The sequence below is a fragment of the Notothenia rossii genome, assembly GCF_949606895.1.
Source record: "Notothenia rossii genome assembly, chromosome: 4".
Classification (NCBI taxonomy): Eukaryota; Metazoa; Chordata; class Actinopteri; order Perciformes; family Nototheniidae; genus Notothenia; species Notothenia rossii.
The window spans coordinates 16,733,624-16,756,404 of record NC_136902.1 but is presented as its reverse complement, the minus strand read 5'-3'; the positions used below and the strand labels follow the sequence as shown (position 1 = coordinate 16,756,404).

Genomic DNA, 22,781 nt, shown 5'->3' with positions numbered 1-22,781 from the left:
TTCATAAAATGTGATTCTATGCCTCATAATCATTTTCGCGATAAAGCAACTCTCAGAGGCTGTTTATTAGTCAATGATCAAGCAACTTAACTGACTCATCCTATAATCCGTTTACTGCGTCCTGTTTGACAGTGTCCCAGAGTGTTGCTGTGATATCTTGATAATAGCATCCCTGTGGATAGTATTGATGGATTTGTGGCAGTGGTGTAGTGGTGGTCAGTACATTAATTATGTATCTGAGTGCTCAGTCGGCACCTTTTCTAAAACTGTAACCCACTGAAATGAATACAGCAGTCATTGTTAGTCTTACACTTTTGTATTGTAAGGGATTTGAATTACACATAGAAACTAGCTTTTTTATTTAATTCCACAAATTGCTGAGCGGGTCCCTGGCTAATGCATGCCCACTGAATGCAAATTATCATAATCTCCTTGTTTGTAAAAGCGCCATCTGTGCAATTAAATAGTTTGGTGATGATAGTGTTTTGTTGGGAAGATGTGAGGGTTCCTTGCTCCTAAAGGTGTGGTAATTCTCACCAGTCTGTTTGCCAGCCAGCGTGCATGCCAGCATGAGGCTCACCAAGTGCGTGTACGTGTGTGGGCGTGTGTGTCTGTGTGTGTGCACAGGATGAATCAGGAGTGTCTTCTGAAGAAGGGTTGCCTGGGAGACCAGCCTGGACCCCTCCAAACGTGTCTGTTCTCCCACTCCCTCCCTCCCTCCCTCCTCCGTTTTAAAGGTGCATCAGTAATGAATCCAAAACTATTTCAGGAAGGCACTTCTTAGTAGGCGGGTGAAGCCCTCAATACCTGCAGCTCTGATTTGTTTCTTAATGCCACACATCTCTGTTTCATCACTGCCACAGCTAACATCAAAAGCAAAGAGGAAAAAAACATTCTACGACTTCTGCATGTGTTTTTCTGTGTGTGTTTGAGGGGGAATAACTGAGGGAGGGAGAAATAGATTAATGCGCACCGAGATGCACTCAGAGGAACAATTGTCTTCAAGTCTATAGGTGCATTTGTTCGCCTTGTTTACCTTCTCGTTCAGCTGAATGAAGACAACTTCCTGAAAACCTTGCCACGAAGTGATGCTACTCTTTTTTCTCTTTTTTCTAGCCAGCTGAATGACGTCTCGCAGGGAATGGGGGCTGAAAACTCGGCGCACAGTAATTCCTTCGCTGTGACTCATTCATTTTGTATAAACGCAAGCGGTTGCAGGGACGGAGAGTCAGTGTTTTAATTAGCTGGATTGTTCTCCTAGTCGGCCGATCGTTTCAAATCGTTTCAGCTCGTTTCAGCTCCTTTCTTTTTCTTTCTTGTTATTTGGAGACTGTGGAGATGATATGCAACCCCGGGGGAGACAGACACCACAGCCGAGCGATGCGTCCCTGCGCTCCCGTGGAGTTGGTCTGAGCACGAAGAATGTCCCCTACTTCTGCCGGTCCTAACATCTAAGTATTGATCCTGAAAGCTAATTCCTTAAAAAATCACTATATTTCTAATCTTGTGCAATCACTGCTTCAGGTAGTGACGATTGCAGCAGCTTTATTGCGTTACGCGCTTGGAAATCAGCATACATAGACTAAATTAAGCCAGTTCATCAGAAGCGGGTGGTTATCTTCTATTACTGATGTTTTCTGACTAATGGATGTAGCGTCTCTTTCCGAGGGAACTGTATTACCGTCAGGAGCTTCACTGTTCAACAAGCTGCACCGCTCACTCCTGGCAGCGACGCGATGGGCGCAGTTTGTCTGAACCATCCACTGCGTCTCGGTTCTTCAGCCCAGCTTGTTGAATCTCCTCCTTGCTGAAAAATAATGGATTCGTTTTAACAAACTTCTTTTACCTCTGTGGTTCTACATTCCGCGTATTGCAGACTCCATTTTTCCCTAAAAGTTGATCATGGCAGGTCCAGGTTCGTGCGTGAAACTGAGCACTATATGGAGAGCATTTTTGCTCATGAGGACTGTGGTAGATTTCGCGCTGCCTCAGGAGACTTATGCGCCCCATTCAATACGGACTGAGGGGCACCTGACCCTCGGTGGACTCTTCCCGGTGCATGCCAGAGGGGCCGATGGCATGCCGTGCGGGGACCTCAAAAAGGAGAACGGGATCCAGCGGCTTGAGGCCATGATGTACGCTTTGGACCAAATTAACCAGGACGATATACTCCTACCCAACATCACCTTAGGCGCCCGGGTACTGGAGACGTGTTCGAGGGATACCTACGCACTGGAGCAATCTTTAACTTTCGTTCAAGCCCTGATCACGAAGGACACCTCCGACGTGAGATGCACTAACGGGGAGCCACCGGTGTTTGTCAAGCCTGAAAAAGTGGTGGGAGTCATCGGAGCCTCGGCGAGCTCAGTATCGATTATGGTTGCCAACATCCTACGCCTCTTTCAGGTAAGTCTTTGAGCGTGAGCGATAGTTTTGTGGGTTTTTAAAATAGTGTTTTCACTGATGCAGCTAGTGTCCAAGCATCTTGTCATAATCTGTTTTAAAGAGAGGAGTGTCCATTGCCTCATTGCAACCCACTCAGTTACGGGAAGCAGACGTGAACAGGGAGTAGGCTTTAGTAACCACCATAAAACCTTATCTCACAAAGTAACTGGCATTGACAAAAATCTTCTGTTTTTACACATACATTTTCATTTTCTCCCATTTAAATTTGGGGCATGTTATAACAATTTCCTCTAGATTTCTCTATCTTAACATACTGTTACAAAGGAAAGGCGAAGTGATTTTGGTGGTTTTCTCCTCCACCACACTGTGGGTGAGACAGCTGAGTTGCTGTTGCTTGTCCCCGGTGGTGGTGAAGAACAGCTCCCGTCTGTTCCAGTCTCAATCCAGAGTCTGGATGAGTGGGCACTGACAGCCTGACACAATCACACCCAAACTCAACAACCCCCTCCTGAGAATAACAGGCCCGCTCCATGTGATTGCACATGATTATATGAGCCTCTTGTGCAGAGTGACTGCAGGCATTTTTATGAATTGTTTTGAACCTAAACGCCTTGATTTATGGCTTCCTTTTATCTACAGGAGGCACCTTCTTTGAAAACAGTTTCAAACTCTTCGTGTCCTAATTGAGCTCGATGGCTGCGAGTTAATGAAATGAATTTGCACTACTAATTTCAGAATGAGTTAGCTGGGGTTCATGGGAAAAGCATCTCTATTCCTGTTGGATGAGAGTCGACTGATAGTGTTTGCCCACTGCTGGTGCTGCAGTGGAGAAGGAAACACAGCAGGGCACCAATACAGTAGATGAATTATTTAAGACACATCTCCATAGCAAAATGTCTAATTACATGAACTACCATGTGGATGATTATGCAAATGTGAAGACTTTTATGCAGTTTTCTTGTGAGAAGACAGCAGTGCGGATCATCAGAGTGGCAGAGTTAGTGCTAATGATTTGCTGTTGCAGATTGTAACTCATAGTTTTGTCGTCTTGTGTTTTGTTTCAGTTCAATTGGACAAATCATGCTGCCTGGCTTTAAGTAGCTGATTAACTGCACTGCAAGACCATCAAAGTGCTTAACATGCTTTTAGCCCTCCTCTTCCTTTTCTTTTCAAACACACACGCATGCACATAACCACTTACACATGCAACACTTTTTTTTTTCTTTCACAGCAGTCGTCCCTTGGGGTTTTCTGGCTCCATAGACTGGACAATTAGACCGATGGTCCCAACCACAACCTTCAGCTTTTGGTTCCTATATAGGCTGAGATAACAAATTACTTTTTTATTATCCAAGTTGGTAAACCCTCTAGCGATGCTTTGAAGCACCCTCAATACAGTTGTTATTTTCGCAGTGTGGGAAGATTGCAGTACTTCCTTTTTGTGCATGAAAGCAATGCAACTTGTATATATTTGGGAAATTCAGACTTTCTCATCATGTCAGGCATACCAGCATGTCTTTACATGTAAAGCGTAGGAGTAGGGTGTAGTCCATGAAAAATGTTGATCTGGAGCTCAAGCTTGAGGAATCTGGATTGAAGGGCAGTTCTCGTGAAGCTCTGTCAGACACTTTGTATTTCATCTTATTTCCCTTCAAAAGTTGTCAGAGAGGTGAATTGAATAACCACAGTCAAATCTGCACACACGATAAATCCAGTCTGAAGCCGTTTGCCCTTCAGCACACTTGTTTTTCTTAGCGGTGATGATAGCTCTGATAATAAACGATGATGAATTAAATGTGAGGCCACTTGGTAGTGTATAATCAATACTTAGCAGAAATGAGAGCTCCCAGCAAATTTACGCTCATTAGTTTTACTGCATTTGATTAGTGTGTTGCAGCCTTTACAAATGTCAGAGATTGTATATAACTGCGATCCATCAAGCATCAAGTGATTCAAGCCAAAAGAATGAAAAGTTTAATAATAACACCTGTTCAGTTATGATTAATGAAGCCAATGAAGCAAAGCCGATTTTCTTCTGAAGAAAAGTGTTTCTTGTCCTTGTCAATTTGAGTTATATTCGATCGTGGCCACAACTAAGCAGTCTAATGGACTTTGAAGTGAAATCTTTACACATTAAGCTTTTGGTCAATTTGCTCTCACTGAGCTTTTCTCTGAGCCTCTTTCACCCTTTGTTCTCAGTGAATATCATCAGGTGATTTGGTGTCTCCCCTCTGTGATAAATAAATGATCAGTGCAGCTTAATGTTGATTGTAGATTTGTGTTTCCATGTGCAAAACACCACGGTTGTCTATTCAAGACATGAGTAGCTGCTGAACTGTTAATGCTGGGAAATTGACATGAGGGAAAGATTTTTCTGAGGACCTAGGAGGGTTGATCAATACTGTTGCCATGGTGAGGCCGATTTGCTGCTAAGATGTTTTTATTTCACTGCCTTTCATGCTGTGTTGGAAATGAGAAGCAACAATGCCACAGGAGGACAAAAAAATCAATCAGCCAAACTTTTGAATTGTTACCAGGAGCAATGATGGTGTGCACCTTTTGAAAAATTGTCCAATCCCTTCTGTGTAGCTCATGGAGCACCCAGTCATTCTCGGGGAGGACGACACTGTTGAAAAAACCCGGCAAATGTGTCTATTTGTAAGGCCTGGCCTCTTGAATGAATCATGAAATTGATTTTTATCCAGATGACATTTACATCAGGGGGTTCAGCTTGCAATTCTCTGTCCATCTCTCTTTTTTTTAAACGGGGCAAAACTTTGTATTGAATGCAGGTGAACTGCGTGTTGTCCCCGTGTCTGGGGAAGCAGCCCCTTCAGACGAGCTGTCTAAGTGAGGCATTGACGTCCTCTGCTCTCAGAGCCCTGACAGGCTCCGGTCGGCTTTTTATCTCGTTTTTTTTACAGAATCACCACCGTGATTGATTTGAAGGAGATTGAAGACTTGCAATGTGATCTATTCCAGAGACTGTTGTATAGACGGACGCCATAGGAATATGACTGCTGGTTGTTTGACTTGAGTGACAGGTTCACACAAAATGTCAAAGGTTAATTATATTATCTGTTTTTCTAAACACTGTTGCCCTTTGAACATTGATGCATGAGCTAGTGCAGGTCAATTGCTCACGTCTCTAGCACTGTGTTCAGCCCCATCATAGGGGACACTGTTGGTATGTCACGTATGCACTATATGATTAGATACGCACACACACACACATCTATATATATATATGCATACAAAGAGCTCAATTACCATTTCTGAAGGAATGCAAACACAATCGTCTTATGGATATTTCATGATCCACACCAGTGGCTTTGGCCGTTATATTTTTTTCCATCGCTTGCTAATTGGCTTTTATTCATTCAAAGTGTCACACAGAGACCCCCCTCAGTGCATTATTTCTTCATAACAAGAATGTGAGAAAATGGAAAACAAAGTAATTCCACTTCTCATCTATCTTGACATTTCTGTCCAATTTATGGTAAAGCCTTTTGTGAGAAAACCATATGAGCTATTTTATGTATATGTATATATCTAATATATATTTTATGCACATAAAATATATATACGTGTGTGTGTTTGTAAAGATGCTATTATTGGGTGGCAGCAGTTAGTTAGTTTACTCTCATTTACGGTAGGCTACAGCAAATAATGAGACTCCTGTTTATAGCTAAGAGTAAAGTCAGGTAGTCTGAAAGTCGAACAAGACTGGACCATTTATTATGAACAAGAATACAAAAAACAGGTTGAGAAAGGCTCAGTGGGATTCACCTAGTAGAAAACTGGCTGAATATGCACAATGTTAATAATTCTTAGACCAAAGAACAAGGGAATTACTAAATCAGAATGAGTAATGTGAGTCTATCTATCTGACTTTCTAAATGGTTTCTATTTTAAGCTTGATTTTGGCCAAAAACTCAAAAAGAAGAAAAACTACAATTCAATCGATTGTTTCATGTAGAAGTCACACATTCATATGAAAACGTATTTACAGCAGCTTGCTAACAAATAGCTGCAACAAAAAAAACTGCACACATCTATCCTATTCCCAATGTTCCTTTTATTCTAAATGGACATGACCTTAGGTAAGGGGTTGGGAGGATGCCTGTATTTATAGATGAGCTGTGAAGACACTAGTAGGAAGAATAACATCGTACCTATGTGAAATTCACATCAGTTACATCAAGAAGTACAGCCCTGAGGGACACAATTTGTGTCTGAAGCATTACGTCTATGTAGAATAAAAGAAGACAAGGGAACAAAACAGAACCATACCGTTTGGTTTTTGTCATAGTTTCCACGAAGAGCATAAAAGCAATACATTGCATACACAACTCTCCAAAGAAGGTCTCCTCTCCAGAACTATAAACGCACTTGATTTACAGTCTAATGACACTCTTTTCATAAATAACATTATTCCTGACAAGATTTAAATGTTTGATAATTCATACTATTTTTGTAGAACCATTTATATATTTTTTATACATAACCTATAGAACTAGGATACTAGGCTTGTTTGAGACAAGCGAGACCTGCGCAGACCTGCGCAATTTCGATCAACGTCTTGCTAGTGCGTTGCATGATGGTTAGTCATTTTGTCCGACTTGCTCTGGAGGCTCGCCTACATGAGACGTTGAAATCTCGCGGGACAAAGACGCCCGCAGCCTTGAGAGCAAGGCGCGGCGAGGCGGCGCAGTTCCTCTCCACGGGCTGCGGAAGCGAAATGCTTGATGGGAAACGACTCGCTGGTATCTCGAGCTGAGCGCTCATTGGTGGTTTTTACCACGTGCTGCTGATGAAACTCTCCAATTGGCTCGGCAAAAGTTTGTTGTTGTTTTGTGTCAGTTTTACGTCGCCCCCTCCATTAACATTTTTCATAATTGTTCCACAATGTTTATCATCATGAAATTAATATCTATATATATGTTATACTATACTTGCACTGCTTACCGTTTTCATATTTTATACATCTTAGCATATTCATACACACTGTTCATACTACTCACAGGCTGCTGTGTATATTCATACCCCTCACTGTTTATTCATCATTCAATTCATTCTATATTTTATTCTGTAGATTGTGTACATTACTTTTCACTTTACTGCTTGTTGCACTCCTGGTTGAAAGCTAAACTGCATTTCGTTGTCTCAGTACCTGTCATCTGTGCAATAACAATAAAGTTGAATCTAATCTTGAGCAGGAACAAATGTGTTTACTTAGTACATATCTGACATTAACGATTAAACACATGCAAACCGAGTCAAGCCGAGTCCGGAGGTGGCGGTATGAAGAAGAAGAAGAAGAAGAAGAAGAAGAAGAAGAAGAAGAAGAAGAAGAAGAAGAAGAAGAAGAAGAAGAAGAACAAGAAGAAGAACAAGAAGAAGACAACTCGGAGCTTTCTGACTTCAGGCGAGCTTTTTGAGACCTCCCCCGGCTGCGATCGGCTATTCTCATCTATTTTCGAGGCGAGCCGCAACGCTTCTCAAACAAGCCTACTGCCTATGAAATGGGTGACTGTTCTTATTATACATCCAAGTTCGTTTCCCATCAAGCATTTCGCTCGTCTGGGGGCGTCTTTGTCCCGCGAGATTTCAACGTCTCATGTAGGCGAGCCTCCAGAGCAAGTCGGACAAAATGACTAACCATCATGCAACGCGCTAGCAAGACGTTGATCGCAACTGCGCAGGTCTCGCAATTTCTTATTTGTTTTACGTTTGTTAATTATGGGGAATGATTATGTTAAGAGGTGGTTAACCTGTTTATGTTTGCGTCGGATTTTTATGTTGATATGTGGTTTGAAGTTTAATTGTTGTCACCTGTTGACGGTAAGCCTGTGGGAGAGGCTATGAGCTCAAAAGGGACGGGGTTTGGCTCTGGAAGGGATCACTCGGAAGAATTTTGCAATGAAGGCAACAGCTGGCACATGTTTGGAAGAATGTTGCAATGAAGGAAACAACTGGGAGATGTTAGGAAGAATGTTGCAATGAAGGAAATACCGGAGCATGTTTACTCTAATGAGTGATGGACGGCCTGTTTTGGACTTTTATTTTGTTGTTCCGTTTTTTGTTTTTGTTGCTGTAAATAAAGTTTTGGAGCTTAACCCAACCGACTAGGCCTGTGTTTTTTGAACGGACAAATAGAGCCCCGTCACCATGGTTTTTGGGAACTTTAAAAGTGTTACTTTGTACTTGTCCCATGGATATACTAAATACATAATCTTCAGTCCAGTGATTATCCTCGTTGGTCCTTGGGCCCGAGTGCCCTGCTGGTTTTTATTCCATCCATTTAATGACATGCTGACTTATGGCCCGCTCAGACCAGAATTGGCAAGGTAACATTTACTCGCATGCTGTGTCAAAAAGCAGGTAGGACAGGAAGTAATGTGGCCTGGGTTACCATGCATTACATGAGGGTGTTAGCATGGCCATCAAACTAACAAAAGTATTCCTCAGGTTGAGAAACGTGCGGTTGTTTTATTGATTACTTTCCACTCTTTGGTTCCACTATCTCTATCCTTGCACTAATGGAGAGCCAGAAAGCATGAACCTTGTCCTGCTGTTTGTGTTCTTTAGGCATGCAGTTATAGAAACAAGGATGCAAACAATCAATAGGTACTTAAGGAGAGGTCAATCCCGCCTGGTCTTTCAAATTGGCTAGCAGGCCGGTGAGCCTTGCTATCTTTCAGGTTGGAGATTTAACAGATTGAACTCAGTGAGGAGTGAACAAGATGAGTTCAATTAAAAACAAGAAGCAGCTTTTTGGTATGAACATAGTAGTTATACTGGGATGCAGATAAATGCATTTAACTGAAGTGATCTGGTTGGAAAAACTGGCAGCACGACTCTGAGTCCCAGGTTTAACCAACTATATGCATAGATCTGGTGTTGGAATTGGAAATATTGCAAACAAAAAAATCCATTATTTTTATAATCGAGTTGGGATGTTTGCAAAATACAATTCCATGTCTGTTAATTGTTTTCCGAAGCACAAACTATACTTCGGGACAATTCAGACCTGCAAAGGCAATAACTAAACTGATAACAGAAAAGGGTTGCCTGTGAGACTAATTTATTTATTTTAATTCTCATGCTTTTGACCTTTTTGCGGGACATAGTGTTGTTTGTATTGCTGTTGCTCTCATGTTCAGTGGAGCAGGTGTATATCCACATGCAAAAACACTAGGCACTGTGAGCCATTAATGCAATATTAATAGAATGAATAACATATCCCTGTGTCAAACAAGTTGTCATTGCGGCTGACATGAGGTCATTAGGTCAGCAGCCTGCCACCAGGAGAATAAATGAAACCGTGCACGGCTGATATTAAGGTCTTAGCTATTCCCAAAGGCTTTGGGGGATGGTGTACTTTATTATTCAGCAACATAATGGCATGCTATATGAATAAATGTTTGTCAATGAAAATACAGCTGGTTCACTTGTTCCATTTGTCATTTAAATTCAGACATATTTTGTTTGTTTGTGATGATTGTGCTTATAGCTAGTACTGCTTCTGTATCTTTAATGAGGTCCCATCCTTCATGGGTTTGTAGTCTGCTTGAGGATTGCAGCAGCTTGATAAATAAAGGTCCATCTTCTTCTTGACTGTCCCAGTCTGGCTATCACCGCCATGTTCTGCCACTTCATGCAAGGCGAGAGAAGAAGGCACCTGCTTAAAAGCTTATTTCTGCTCCGATTGAGGTCACACCCGCGTTCCTTTAAAACATATTGTCGGCAATGACTGGAAAGTGTGACAACAATAGCACTCTTAGACTTTGTCGGAAGTTTTCTGCAGTTTATCTGGCGAGCAGAAGGAGCCACAGAAGAGGAAACCCCATTACGTCCGATCCTCTTACGCGGATGTGTGCAGAAGCATGAGGAGCTCTCTGCTGGCTCTGGATGGCCTCTCACTCATCCCTCCTAAAAGGAAAAATGCCCCCATTGCTTCAGCAGGAAACGATTTGGGCTGAAAGGCATTATAACAGGGTTAATTGTAGTTGTTGCAACGCACCACTGTCGGTTTCAGGCAACATTCTGGTTGGATTACAAAGTCACTAAGCCATAGCAGACTTCTGAATATCATCCAAGTATTTTTCCATGGTAGAAAACCTTATTTGAGCTTGAAACGTCTGTATAGATCAATAAGAAATGTGCCTTTTAAATATGATCTGTTTTTGTGAGGCACATCCCTCTCATCTCACAGTTCCTCAAATTCTGCTAAATGAGTTTAAAGTGAAATTGTTAAACGGCTGCCTTTTATTGCTGCCTGTAAGAGTATCTGCTGCTTCAAACAGAGGTATATTGTTGCAGTTCCTCTCAGACCCTATATCTGTGCTTTGTTCTCTGTTTTATCGCTTTCTCAACACTTTCCCACCCCTGCTCTGAAACCACATTGCACCTTTTAAAGTATATTGCACTTAAGACTAATCCTGCGGATCTACTTGTCAGGGAGAATCCCCTTGCAACACATAAAAGATACATTTTAAGCAAAAAAGGTTAAGACTAAGAATGGCTCTGTGAGGCTGATCTAATGCAGTGTTAAATGAGTGGTGCAGGGATGACGTATTTTTGTAGGCCGACCTGGAAGTAAGCTGCGCATGGTTTCCCTCAAAAAGCAATGGGACTTCTCCATACATGGGATTTTGGAATATTGTTAAAAATAAGGTCTGTGGAAAACGAACCTGTTAGATAAATGCACGTTTTTTTCAGCCGGATAATCTCCACACATGTCTTGCCTACTTTTAACATTTTCGAATCATAAATCTAATCGTCAGAAGCAAAATACTAACGTTATGCTATAAACAAACTATACAGCTGAGTACAGCAGGGTCGCATGACTTCAACGTCACAAGTTCACAACAACTTAAGATCGATATTCAAAAATACAGATTCAAAATTGTACAAGTTGAGGCGTTTGTTTTAACAGTTTGCAAGAAGCAGGTACCTGTTTACAGGCAGAACAGGGGCAAACAAACTTAGTGGGAGTAATTACGTACAATGTCCTCGACAACTTCTGTAGTCCTATTCAGCCACTTGTTAACAACCATCGTTTTTCAGACACTTCAAAAATCACCAGTGGGGTCACTGCTGCTGATGTATTTAATCTTGCAGAACAAAATGTGATCCGTCTTTTAAATTTGTGTCAACCACAGACCTTATTTCCAGCTATTTTCCAAAATCCTATGGCGAAATCCAATTGACTCTGAGACGAGGGAACCGGGAGTGGTAATTATTATTTGCTAATTGGTACTAAATACATCGTACAATTCAAACTAAAGCTAGTGGGTATGTTTCTCAGGTCTTTGGTTGTAATTAGTCAGAATTGACCTTATGATGGGACAAGAGGAAAAGGCTTGTGATCTCCAAAGTTATTTCTAGCAATACATTTCCGTACACAATTCATGGCAATCCATCCAATCCAATAATTGTCAAGATGATTTAGTCTGGATCAATGTAGACCGTCAGACTCGCCACCAATACAAACAATGGTCCCATGGGACAGTCCCCTTGGCGCTAAGGATCACAGAGGTTTGCAAAGATATGTCTGCTCTGATATTGTCAAAGTTAGATTTACATATTTACTTATCTAAAATCACAACAACACACTTTCTGGATCTTTTTTATAAAAGGCTTCACATCAAATTATTTTAAAAATATATATATTTTTGTGCTCAAAATAGTAGGCTGCTTATTAGACCACCCTTCTACGACCTCAACACCTCTGATAAAAGACTCTGACTCTGAGTCACTTTCACCATCTTGTTAGCAGCTCGTCCTCGTTATTCCTGCAGTCAGAGCATCCCTGTTTTTAATGAATGACACAGAATGTGTGAGAAAAAGTGCTGATGACTCATCAGTAGAAAAATAAAAAGCAAGGGCTACATCTCAAGAGTTACCTTAACGTAGGTCTTAATGAAGGATAGGAAGGTGTCTCGGACACACACAATGTGTCATCTGTGGTGAGACGCTAGCTAAAGACAGCATGTGGCCAAGCAAAATGAAATGATATCAGGAAAAGGTAAAGGTCAGAAATTATTTGAGGAAAAAGCAGTTGGCACTATATAAAAGATCCACAGACATGGAAAATCATTTGAAAGAGCAGGCAGTAATTTACAAAGGGTGATGGCGTCATGAAATATGGAAAAAAGTAGAGGGTGGGCTCTGCTTTCTGAGGATACAAAGCACCACTGCCGAAAGCTACACCCCTAGTATGGCTAACAGAACAACAGCTTCATATCCACGCTCTGCACATGGATGCACACATCTTCAGGGTCTAAAGAAATGTGTGCAATGTGCTGCAAACTTAAAAGGGACAGGAGGTGCACAGCTAACAGGGCTGTCTTACTGTCTCTGGAGGCTGGTGGCACGAGGCTCTGTTTAGACTGCACACCCATGTGAGGGCTCTAATGTAGATGGCATGCCACTGAAGAGCAGCACGCAGCAGAGAGGGAGAGAAAACACAATAGTCCTTCCACAGTGTTACCTCTAGTATCAAGCCGGTCATGCAAGGGTTTTATTATAATTTGTATTAATTATTTAAATATTATAAATGTTGCATAATTGTGTAAATAGCATTTTACTGTTATGACTGTCAAGCAAATTTCAAATAATATATATTTGTTTCATAGCTTGATTTATTACAATAGGAATGACCTTTTTTAAGCTGATTATATGTTTTGTGTGTAAAAACCCCTCTGAAATTTGAAGAGGTTGAACTATCAAGTAGCAGAAAAATGTATGTGCGCTTGTTGGACTGCGTGTGTGTGGATGTGTGTGTGTACTTTTGGATCTCGTGGATGTCAGGATCCAGTGTGCTCACAGTATACATAATAAACTGTCACCAGGATTCATTCCTTGTCCTTCATATTACAGCAGGGCCTGAGGGTGCATCATAACGGTTGCTAACAACACTCAGTAATATATAACCATTATATCAGCCAGTCCAGTGTAGACCTTTAAAGGAACACTAAATTATTAGAGTGCAGCATGGGCCTCGGGTAGTTATGCTAAAATACCTGTTGATTTTACATGAAATGAAAGAGTGTAACTTTGGTGTTTCATTAGATTCAATTGAATTTGGTCTATTCCCCTCGAGACGATGCTTTGTAAGCGTGGGTTTTTTTCTTTTCTCTGGTTGGCTGTACAGTGGCGTGTCGGTTCTGTCTGAACATAGTCATGTGTTTCTGCTCTTTTGAGCTTGAAAAGTATACCGCAGCAGCCAGAGCATACATAAAAAATCCTTTGACAGGATAACTGTTTTCAGATGCAAATCTTGTGGGATTCAAGCGCTGCCTGAACCCCTGCTTCTGACACTAACATTGATCTCGGGGAAGACCTCAATCACCATTGACGTTTTGCAAATTAAGCTCTTTCCTTTCAAATAGGGTTGCTTAAACTAAAATTGACTAGTGGACGGGAGCTATTGCTGACAGAATGTAGTGTTTTTTAACTGCCTTATCAGTGTTGGAGCACTCGCATATGGCCCTCAACGAAGAGAGGAGGATCAATAGCATGTCATTTATCAATGGATTATGCATAGAGCTGTCAAGAGCTCTCTACCTGGAGGTCGAAGGACAATATTTGACTGTAAATATACTCAGACCTTTGGGAGGCACCACCATCTGTATGCATCTTCCAGAACATCTCTTTCCCCCACTTCTGCCAGTAGATACACTTATAGAATATATTTTTGATATTTTATTATGGAGGATTATGATCTGTTTTAAGAAAGCTATCGTACGAACCTGATGAAATACTTCCGTCAGCTTGTTCCATATTGTGACTGATGGTTTTGTTTTTATTTCCATCCATCAGTCATGTTAATGGGACAACAATATGTTAAAATATTCACATCCTGGGGAGGTGGCCCCTCAAGGTTAACCATCTCAGGGCTTTCATTTGGTTTCTGGTTACTGCAGGAGTGATATTATGGCTAGGCATGCAGTGGTTAAGCTTAAAACAGGTCTCCAAAGAATTTATGGAAACCCAGTTTTATGCTTGACGCATGTGGTTAACACAGGACCCCGCCAGATGCCCCCAGAGTAGGTTTTGATTTATAATTTAGCGTCAGAATCCACCAGTTTATGGCACCACAGCAACACTAGACACATGAATTGTACGTGATAAGACTATATCTTGTTTTGTATTCCCCACATGAACTGTTATTTACATTTTTCCATTATCTTTGTATATTGAACAGCAATGGGCTACACAAATACTTACATCCAGGTTAAATGCCTACTGTATCTCGCCTTGACTCATTACCGAACTGGCGAGTACTCCCTGAGCAGTGGCCGTGTTTACGTTCCATCATGCTGCGATAGAGAGTGGGGGTTTCAATGAACAGAAGGTTTTCCATTTCTTCGCTCGATGTTTATTAATGGCGAACACTACTGAGTGTTTCAACTCAACTTCCATAACATCGTCTTCACTATTAGCATCAGAAACAGAAACAGACTTGTCCCAGTTCTTGCATTTCCCATGGGTTTTCTTTTACCGAATGTATTGTCACATTTTTATGGCGGCCCAATTCTGACACAGCATAGCCTAAAGCGTAGCTTTGGCAGCTTCATGCAATAAGCCCCTAATTAACAACTTTAGATCAATCTTGAGTCAAGGCAAGTGTGTATTACATTACATTACATTTAGCTGACGCTTTAATCCAAAGCGACTTACAATAAGTGCGTTCGACCAACAAAATACAAACTTGAAGAAAACAGAATTATATAAGTACATCAGGTTTCATAGAGCTACTGTAAAACATTTCAAGTGCTACTCAACTGGCTCTAGATAAGTCACGTATACTCCCATTGATTATTACAAGGTCTCAAACCTCTGGAGATTAAACGCTGGTCCCTGCAAGGTTAACTATTAACTATACTGCTATATTTAGTGTTTGCTTCAGGCTATTTTGGGGTGAGGGTTGCAGTTAGACATGTTGTGTTTATGGTTAATGGTAGGTAAACACATCTGTGCTTTGAACATGTGTAATTACAATGTCCTAGAATTCTGTGAGTTTTAGGGTGGCATTAATCCTACCTTCAATTTTCCAATTCCTGTGCGCAGTTGGGAACACGTCCCATCTTTCTATTTGGAGAAACCATCCGTACAGATGTTATGATTTTCAATGTGCTCTAATGAACATAAAATGAATAAATAAATAAACACAAGGCACTTAAATTCACCCACTCAGCTGGTCATATTACAAGTGGCTGTGAGTAATCGAGTTTACCCGAAGACTTTGATTTATTTTTCTGTACAGTCACACTACCATGAATATTTTAACATTGTATCTGTTTAGGCCAAATGCAGTTAACATCATACTTTTCTGCCAGTGTTCATATGTTTAGCTTTTATAATACTGATTTAGAGGAATTGTCCTCTTGATTCTTAAAACCACAATCTGTTTATACCAGTTATACTTAATATAACTCACATTTAAAAGACTAAGTGAAATAGATCAACACTATTCCTTATTTTCAATGATCAGTAAGGCAACACGTTTAAAAGCCTGTTTTTCAGATCTTCTATGCAAGGGATTGTTTTTGTCTTATTTCATCTCGTTTGACAGATTGTGTTTTGAGCAGACTTGATCTCCACATGAGTTGTTTTGGGGAAGAGTCATGTTAGTGCTCTTGTTGAAAATAAAGATAAGCCTTCAGTAGCAGTGTGTGACAGTTCCATTGTATTCATCTGGGTCTATTCCTGTTTCGGCTGGTTAACTTGTCTGAGGGTAATTGTCTGATCTGGCGTCTGTTGCGCATCTCTGCTTCTGGCTCTGAAATACATGTCAGTGTTCAGCCTTCTGACACTTTGTCTCACTGCGAGTGGAAGTTATGTGAAATATGCGTGTCACAAAAACACATTACACATAAATCTTCCCGGTCCATTAGTCAAGACACTTGCTCTGATGAATCATGATCTCAGTGAGAATGAGTCTATTGACAAAGAAAAGCTCTTTGGAAAACTGTGTCCAGTTCATTCGGAGTTGGCAAATTGTTCAGTATGGAACAAAATAAAGCTTTTTGTGCTCACTGAGAGCACCATTGTCCATTGTTGGCTACGTGGCAGAGCCAGTGTGTTGCTGACACGACTACCTGGTCAGATGCCCTGAGTGATGCTCCACACCTGCAGCACAGAGCAGAGAGATCACGACTGCACTCAGGATCATTATCCTCAGAGTGAGCCGCAGTGAAAGTAGCAAACATAGTGCGACTTTAATAATCTTTACCTAACGTTTTCAACCATATAACAGCCACCTTTCTTCACACCCCATTGCTCACAGAACAGTATGATGTTGATTAGAAGCAGTAGTCGCAGTGGTAGTGTTATTAAATATTTGAAAGGTTAAATGACCGTACCAGCGTGTTTGCCTAATGTTACTTTATCATTGCGGAGTAATGCACTGAAAGAGCAGAATGATTTGGAGTCTGTACTGCATTACCGGATCACTTATATGTGACTGTGACAAAACAGAGTGCAGATCTGATGTGAACTGTGATGGGTTACACAACTCAAGACATTTGAATAATATATTTGTATTTTGTAGAAATGAACAGAAGACAATGGATGCCTGTAATTGAGACGAGACATGCATTAAAGTGTCTGAAGCACAGCAGCCTGTGCAGACTGCAATAATTAAATAAAGTAATCAGCAACTTAAATCCTATAAGTTGACTGTAGGTGATAGAATTAAGCCTTATAAAACTCACAAGTGTCTAACAAGAGTAAACGCTTACAGTCCTTCAATCGGCTTTGTGAGGCTGTACTACTTAGAACAAAATTCTAATGTTAGCATGCTCAAAAAGATATTGCTAACCCAGTGATTTTTTTTTGAAAGTTTGCAATCTTAATTTACCCTGCGAACATGCTAATACCTAATCAGTACTAAAAACATAAAACAGTTGAGGGTGATGCCAATGTCATTATTGAGCCATAAACCAGTACTGGGCAAACTACAGTCCATTTCTGGCTTAATGATGGCGCTAGGTTAGAAGAGAGGGGATCGCAAAGTGATTCGAATTCAGCCTAAGGGGACATAAATGTCTGCACCCAATTTCATGGCAAGTCATCTAATAACAGTTACATTTTTTTACTTTAAATCACAGATGTCAACTTCATAGTGGCACTATAGCAAAAGTCAGGAGATTACCAAAGTTATTTGTATTCTCCGCGGACCATTTTTAAGGCATTTCACAGGAAAACCTGAACAAAATTGTCAATCCATCCAACAATTCTTGAAATACTTCAGTCTGGACCAAAGTGGTAGACTGAGAGGACACAATTTCCATCAATAAAGCCATGCCACTTGAATGGCCAATAAACCGAAGTGTCATATTAAATCTCTGCACGTAGAGTGACAAAAAAAACAGAATTGCCAATCCTAGAAACATGTGACTGAAAAGTGAAAAAACAACCATTTGCAAAACCAACCCTTACCATATATTTGCCTCTACATTAAGAGCTTGACTTTTCACTTTCCATGTTCTTGCCTCAAGCATCCGAGTCATTAAAAATGCAGCAGACAGAATTTCAGAACCATTGAGGGACCATACATTCTTGATTTTAGCATTTTCTCATTTGAACATTTTTATGATCTGTGGACATATAGCCGACCGCTATTCTGACTCTCAGCAGACCTTCTTTTTTTCTTCTTATGAGTCACGTTAAGCATGATATCTTCAGGCCGTTCTGAATGTCCCCTGTCTTGACAGTAGAGGAAAGGTGACTGTGCTTTTGCCACCAGGATGCAAACACTGCGGGAGAGAAGGGACTTTAGTGCCCTGAACTGAGCCTCCCGGGTTGGGGGTTTACACTTTCATCAGCAACGTCTACCAATTAAATGCTTATGCTTACAGATAGTAAATGTAAGAGCCTGTTCTGAATCTGACAATTCTAGCAGAGGAGGAGAGATTTGTATAAAGCCTTGGAGGAAGGTCTGCCGCTGCAGCTACAACAAAGTCCTTTCGTTGACTGTGAAATGCCCTACCTTGAAGACTTTTTTTTCATACCCACACTCAAGGTTGTCTTTCAAATTGCTTTTATTATCAGTCTTATCCTCTGGTGTACTCGGGGTTTTGCCTACTTGTAGTTTTATCCTGGTACAGTCTGGATGTTTTATCTTTAGTTTTTGTTCATTTATTCCTTCAATTGTTTATCCATTTATTTTTAACTACTTTTCTTGTAAATGTGTTTCTGGATTTGACTTGCCTTTTTAAAGATGTTAATGTTCTTTTTCCAGTATTTTAAAGCACTGCTCGATGAGTGAGTATCTTCGTGTGATTAGCAGTTTAAGCAGCATATTCTGCATTTTTCCTTCTAGAATGTAATCTCTGCGTAATCACACGACGGCTGCATACATTCATTTCCAAACACCCCCCTGTGAAAATTGTTGCAGTTTCCTTAATGTATAGCTCAAAACAGCAGGCATAACATCCGTTCTAGCAATTTGAATGCTCACGGAAAGTTTTGCAGGAAAGTGTATTCATCTGTGCATTCCTAATGACATTGCAACTTCTCTGACACTCCAGATCCATACGGGCTGACAGTGGATTTGGCATATGTTATGAATTTAGGGATAGCTGATGAGATACTATAATCTCTTGAGAGGTACAAGGCAACACCCGAAGAATTGCCAAGCATTCAAATAACTGCCTATTAAAGTGTGGCGGTCTGTACTTAACTGGTACCGAATATCTCAAGTGCATGGCATCAAGTAGAGGTTCAGACACACTAACTGAAGGAATAGGATATCTGTTATATTTTCCACGGCTGTGATCAGTTCGTAATTACATGCCCTGCTAAAGAATTCTTTGCGAGGATCAGACAGAGAGGGAAGATAAGATCGAGGAGGCTCACCCGCATTGCCTGCACTATTAGGGGAGAAATGGGCCTGGTGATGATGCTCTGTCGAGTCTGAAGAGAGAGCTATACAGGGAGAGATGGTGGGGGGGGGGGGGGGGGGGAGAAGAGCAGAGGGAGTCATTGCAATGCAGGTCAGAGTGTTGCAGGTGCACGAGTGACAATGTATGTGTCAGACCCTGGATGCACCAGGTGTAGGTGGGGAAAAAAACATGCACCTATGCCATATCTTTGGTGAATAATGTGTGAGTGATTCACAGATTGTCACAGTAATGGACAGAGCAATGAGGCAGTGCAGACATGAAAAGATATTGCACACATCGACAATTCCCCCAAACACAAACAGAGATTTGTATTAGTTTGTTTCTGTTGGAATAATTGTTCTTGTTCTCCTGACCTGGGGCATAATGTCGTGCATATTTCAATATTGGTTTATGGATATTTAATATTTCTCTGAGAGAGAAAAAAATGAAGTCATGCTGGCTGTAAAACAGCACAGAAGAGAAAACAAGGCTGCGTCCAGTGCACTTTGCAGTCGGGAAAAATCAATACAGCCATCTGTAATGTGAGACCCTGTGGATATAAAGGAATACATTTGATAATACTTAGTCATAAACCTGCAGGCTGTGTTTTACTCAGTTTGTGTCACACCTTGAGAGAGCACACGGCACAGCCACGATGATCAAGGCTGCTCTTCTGAACCGCATTGTTCTCTGCAGGGCCTCGCTTTGTTTGAAGCTTAAGTCAAAAAGGTTCTTTACAAAATTACTTGAAAAGATACAGTATCTGTACAAATAACTCTCACGGGTGACAGCGTAAAGGTTTGACTGTCATGTCAGCTTGGAAGGCAAGATCCTTAAGTCGTTGTATAGGCTTCATTTATGGCATGTGCTCATACCAGCATCACTGCACATTTACAGTTCATTCTATACATAAAGCCTCTCCTCAGTATAGACTTGTCTCCGATGTGGCTTCGAGAGTTGTTGAGTGTTTGGAAACGATTATTTATTTGAAACAGCAATAGAGTTGAAATAGCAGTCTGTTTACCAGATGGGAAGAAAGAGGTCGGTCAGGTTCCCTTTGTGAGCGATCCACACTTTTCTCCCACGCCTCGGCTCTACTCTACTGGGTGGCTCTGCTGGTCAAATATCTGATTCGTGAGTCATACCTAGCCTGTGTACCCGTGGAGAAACATGCTGGTTGTCTTAAAATACACTCTGGCAGGGCAGCCATGCAAGAGCTGCAGGCCGGCACCGAGCACTGGAGCGGCCCGGGGGACCGGCGTGGTTCGAGCGGGAGAGACGGAGGGTGAGGGAATCGACTGGGAAAAGCAGAAGTGGGCGGAAAGAAGGAGACGTGGAAGGTCGTGTTGGATAAAGGATTACAAAAGCCTAACTTTCCGTCATGTAACACAAAGTGTAGTTCAGCCGTGTGGGCAACTCTGCAATCTGGAGAGTCCTGGTGCAGAAAGCTTCAGCAAAGCACAGTAAACGCTATTCAGGTAAGGTTCCTTGCAAAAAATAAAAAAGGCGTGTAACTGGTGGAATGAAGTAGGAGTGTGATGTGATGCTTGCCTTGGTGAGAAGTGTGGGGGAGAGGGAATTCAAAAGTAACGCATCTAATTATGCTAAATATACTAATTTGTCTCATCTAATGCTACAAGTATGAGATACTTTTTAATAGTCAGCTGTGACTATCATTTTTCTATCGTTTTTCTCAAAACTGCTTTAATCAATAACAATACATGATCAATGAACCATGTGGACCAGTAATAGAGCTATAAGAGTCCTATAGATGTGTTAATGAGCAAACGTTTTTTAACACGTTTGCCAATTGTATTATTATAAAGTCAGAATATATTAGAGTTGTGTGTTTCCGCTATGTTGCTAAAATCTATTATTATAATTCAAACTAAAGTTTCGAGTTTCCTAAAAACGACCATCAGAATAATAATCATGATTGCCACGTGCAAATATTGTTTGGAAAATAAACGTTCACAGTTACAATGTTGATGAAATCCGTGGCTCGGTGGAATTACATTTTTTGACAAAACGTACCTACTAATGCGAGTGGGTCATACCTGAGCGTAGATATTAGGAGCAAGGGTTTAGAAGAAAATTATAGAGAAAAAAGGGGGGAAAAGATTAGGAGGGAAAAGTTGGGTGGCATGTGAGCAAAATACTGAGTGCAGATTGTCTCTGATTGTGGGGGAAATTGGCTGCCAGAGGACCTCTCAGGGCAGGAAGTGTCCGCTGATCATCTGTGTGGGCTGGGCTGCATGCAGGCAGAGGACATGGAGGGAGGCAGGGATGATGGAAGATGAGACTCACTTGTCTCACCCTCTTTGACGGGGCTGAAACACACAGAGGGGCGGAGAACAGTGGAGCAAGGCTGAAAGTCACAGGTTGTGTAAGGGCAGGATGATGAAACACAGCCTTCACAAAAGCAGAGTTTGAGTGAGAGACACAGATGGGCAGGAAGAGAGGGGGAGTGAGTGACAAAGTGAGGGAGGGGAAGCTGTCGGTTCTCCCCGCCCTTCCTCCTTGCCTCCGCGACACTGTTGGCAGTGCCATGCTCTGGGAGAGGGAGATTACCAATGCCCAGCCTGAGGTTGAATGTATGGACACAGTCATTACCTCTGCCCTGCTAACTCTGCTGTCTGGATACAAACCAGTGACTGTCTGATCCCCCCCTCCCCCCCTTTGTCACAGAGTAGCTAAGCCTTGATATAGCAGGAAAGATGTACAACTTGATTACTACTCAATATCTTTATGGGCCTGTATCATACTGTATTATTTTGTTTATAGGATATCGACCGTTGCTGCTTTTCAACGCCAGGCTGTGGAGCTGCAAATACATTTTCTGACAGGGGATGTTTTTTGTGAGCAAATATTTATTCTATCAAAGGTGGGGTGTGTGGTTTTTGAATTGCTTTCAAAATGGCTCCTTGGCTAGTCCATGGGATCATACTTACTGTGTCATTGTGCTGGTGTCACAAGGACAATCTGTGCACTGGCGTCCGGCCACAGACAGCATGGGGTTAGAGTCGGGTCTAAACCCGCTGTCATTTCCACCGTCACCGTGGAGATTGTTGCAAACAGCCGAATCGAGCGGACTGATGTCAAGATATACTTAGAAGCTAATCATGCAGCAAATAGAAGCACAGGGATTCCTGCAACAGCAACTGCCTGGCAGCACTCGCCCCAGTTAGAGCCATTCATGGGAAACATTTTAGCTCTGCCACTCACAGCTATGTTTTAGAGGGTTGCTCTCAGATTAATGGATACCAAACCCAGTATGGACAACACTCTACTTCTCTCTGCTTAATCTTCGACACTGAGTGGTGTCTGCTCAGTGCTGCCTTTTGTAGGAAAAGCTAGGCGTTTGAAAGATGGCTTTTGTTTTTGTTTAAGAACTCGTGGACTGTCGTACCCCTCTGTCTTTTCATATCTGCAGATTGCTCTCCTCTCAGATGACAAGGATAGATGGTTGCCATTACC

General features: G+C 41.5%; 1 protein-coding gene across 2 annotated transcripts in view; it reads left to right on the top strand.

Annotated features, from left to right (window-relative positions):
• The first annotated feature begins 1,020 nt into the window (after nucleotides 1–1,020).
• The window catches only part of LOC307034668 (metabotropic glutamate receptor 7-like), a 65,553-nt gene continuing 43,792 nt past the window's right edge, over nucleotides 1,021–22,781 (top strand). Inside the window, exon 1 of one of the 2 annotated variants that reach the window (XM_079673502.1) lies at nucleotides 1,021–2,406. In XM_079673502.1, coding sequence (XP_079529628.1) covers nucleotides 1,903–2,406 — 504 coding nt within the window. In that variant the 5' untranslated portion in view covers nucleotides 1,021–1,902. The remainder of the gene's footprint in view (nucleotides 2,407–22,781) is intronic. The other variant, XM_079673501.1, reaches the window with a different exon arrangement.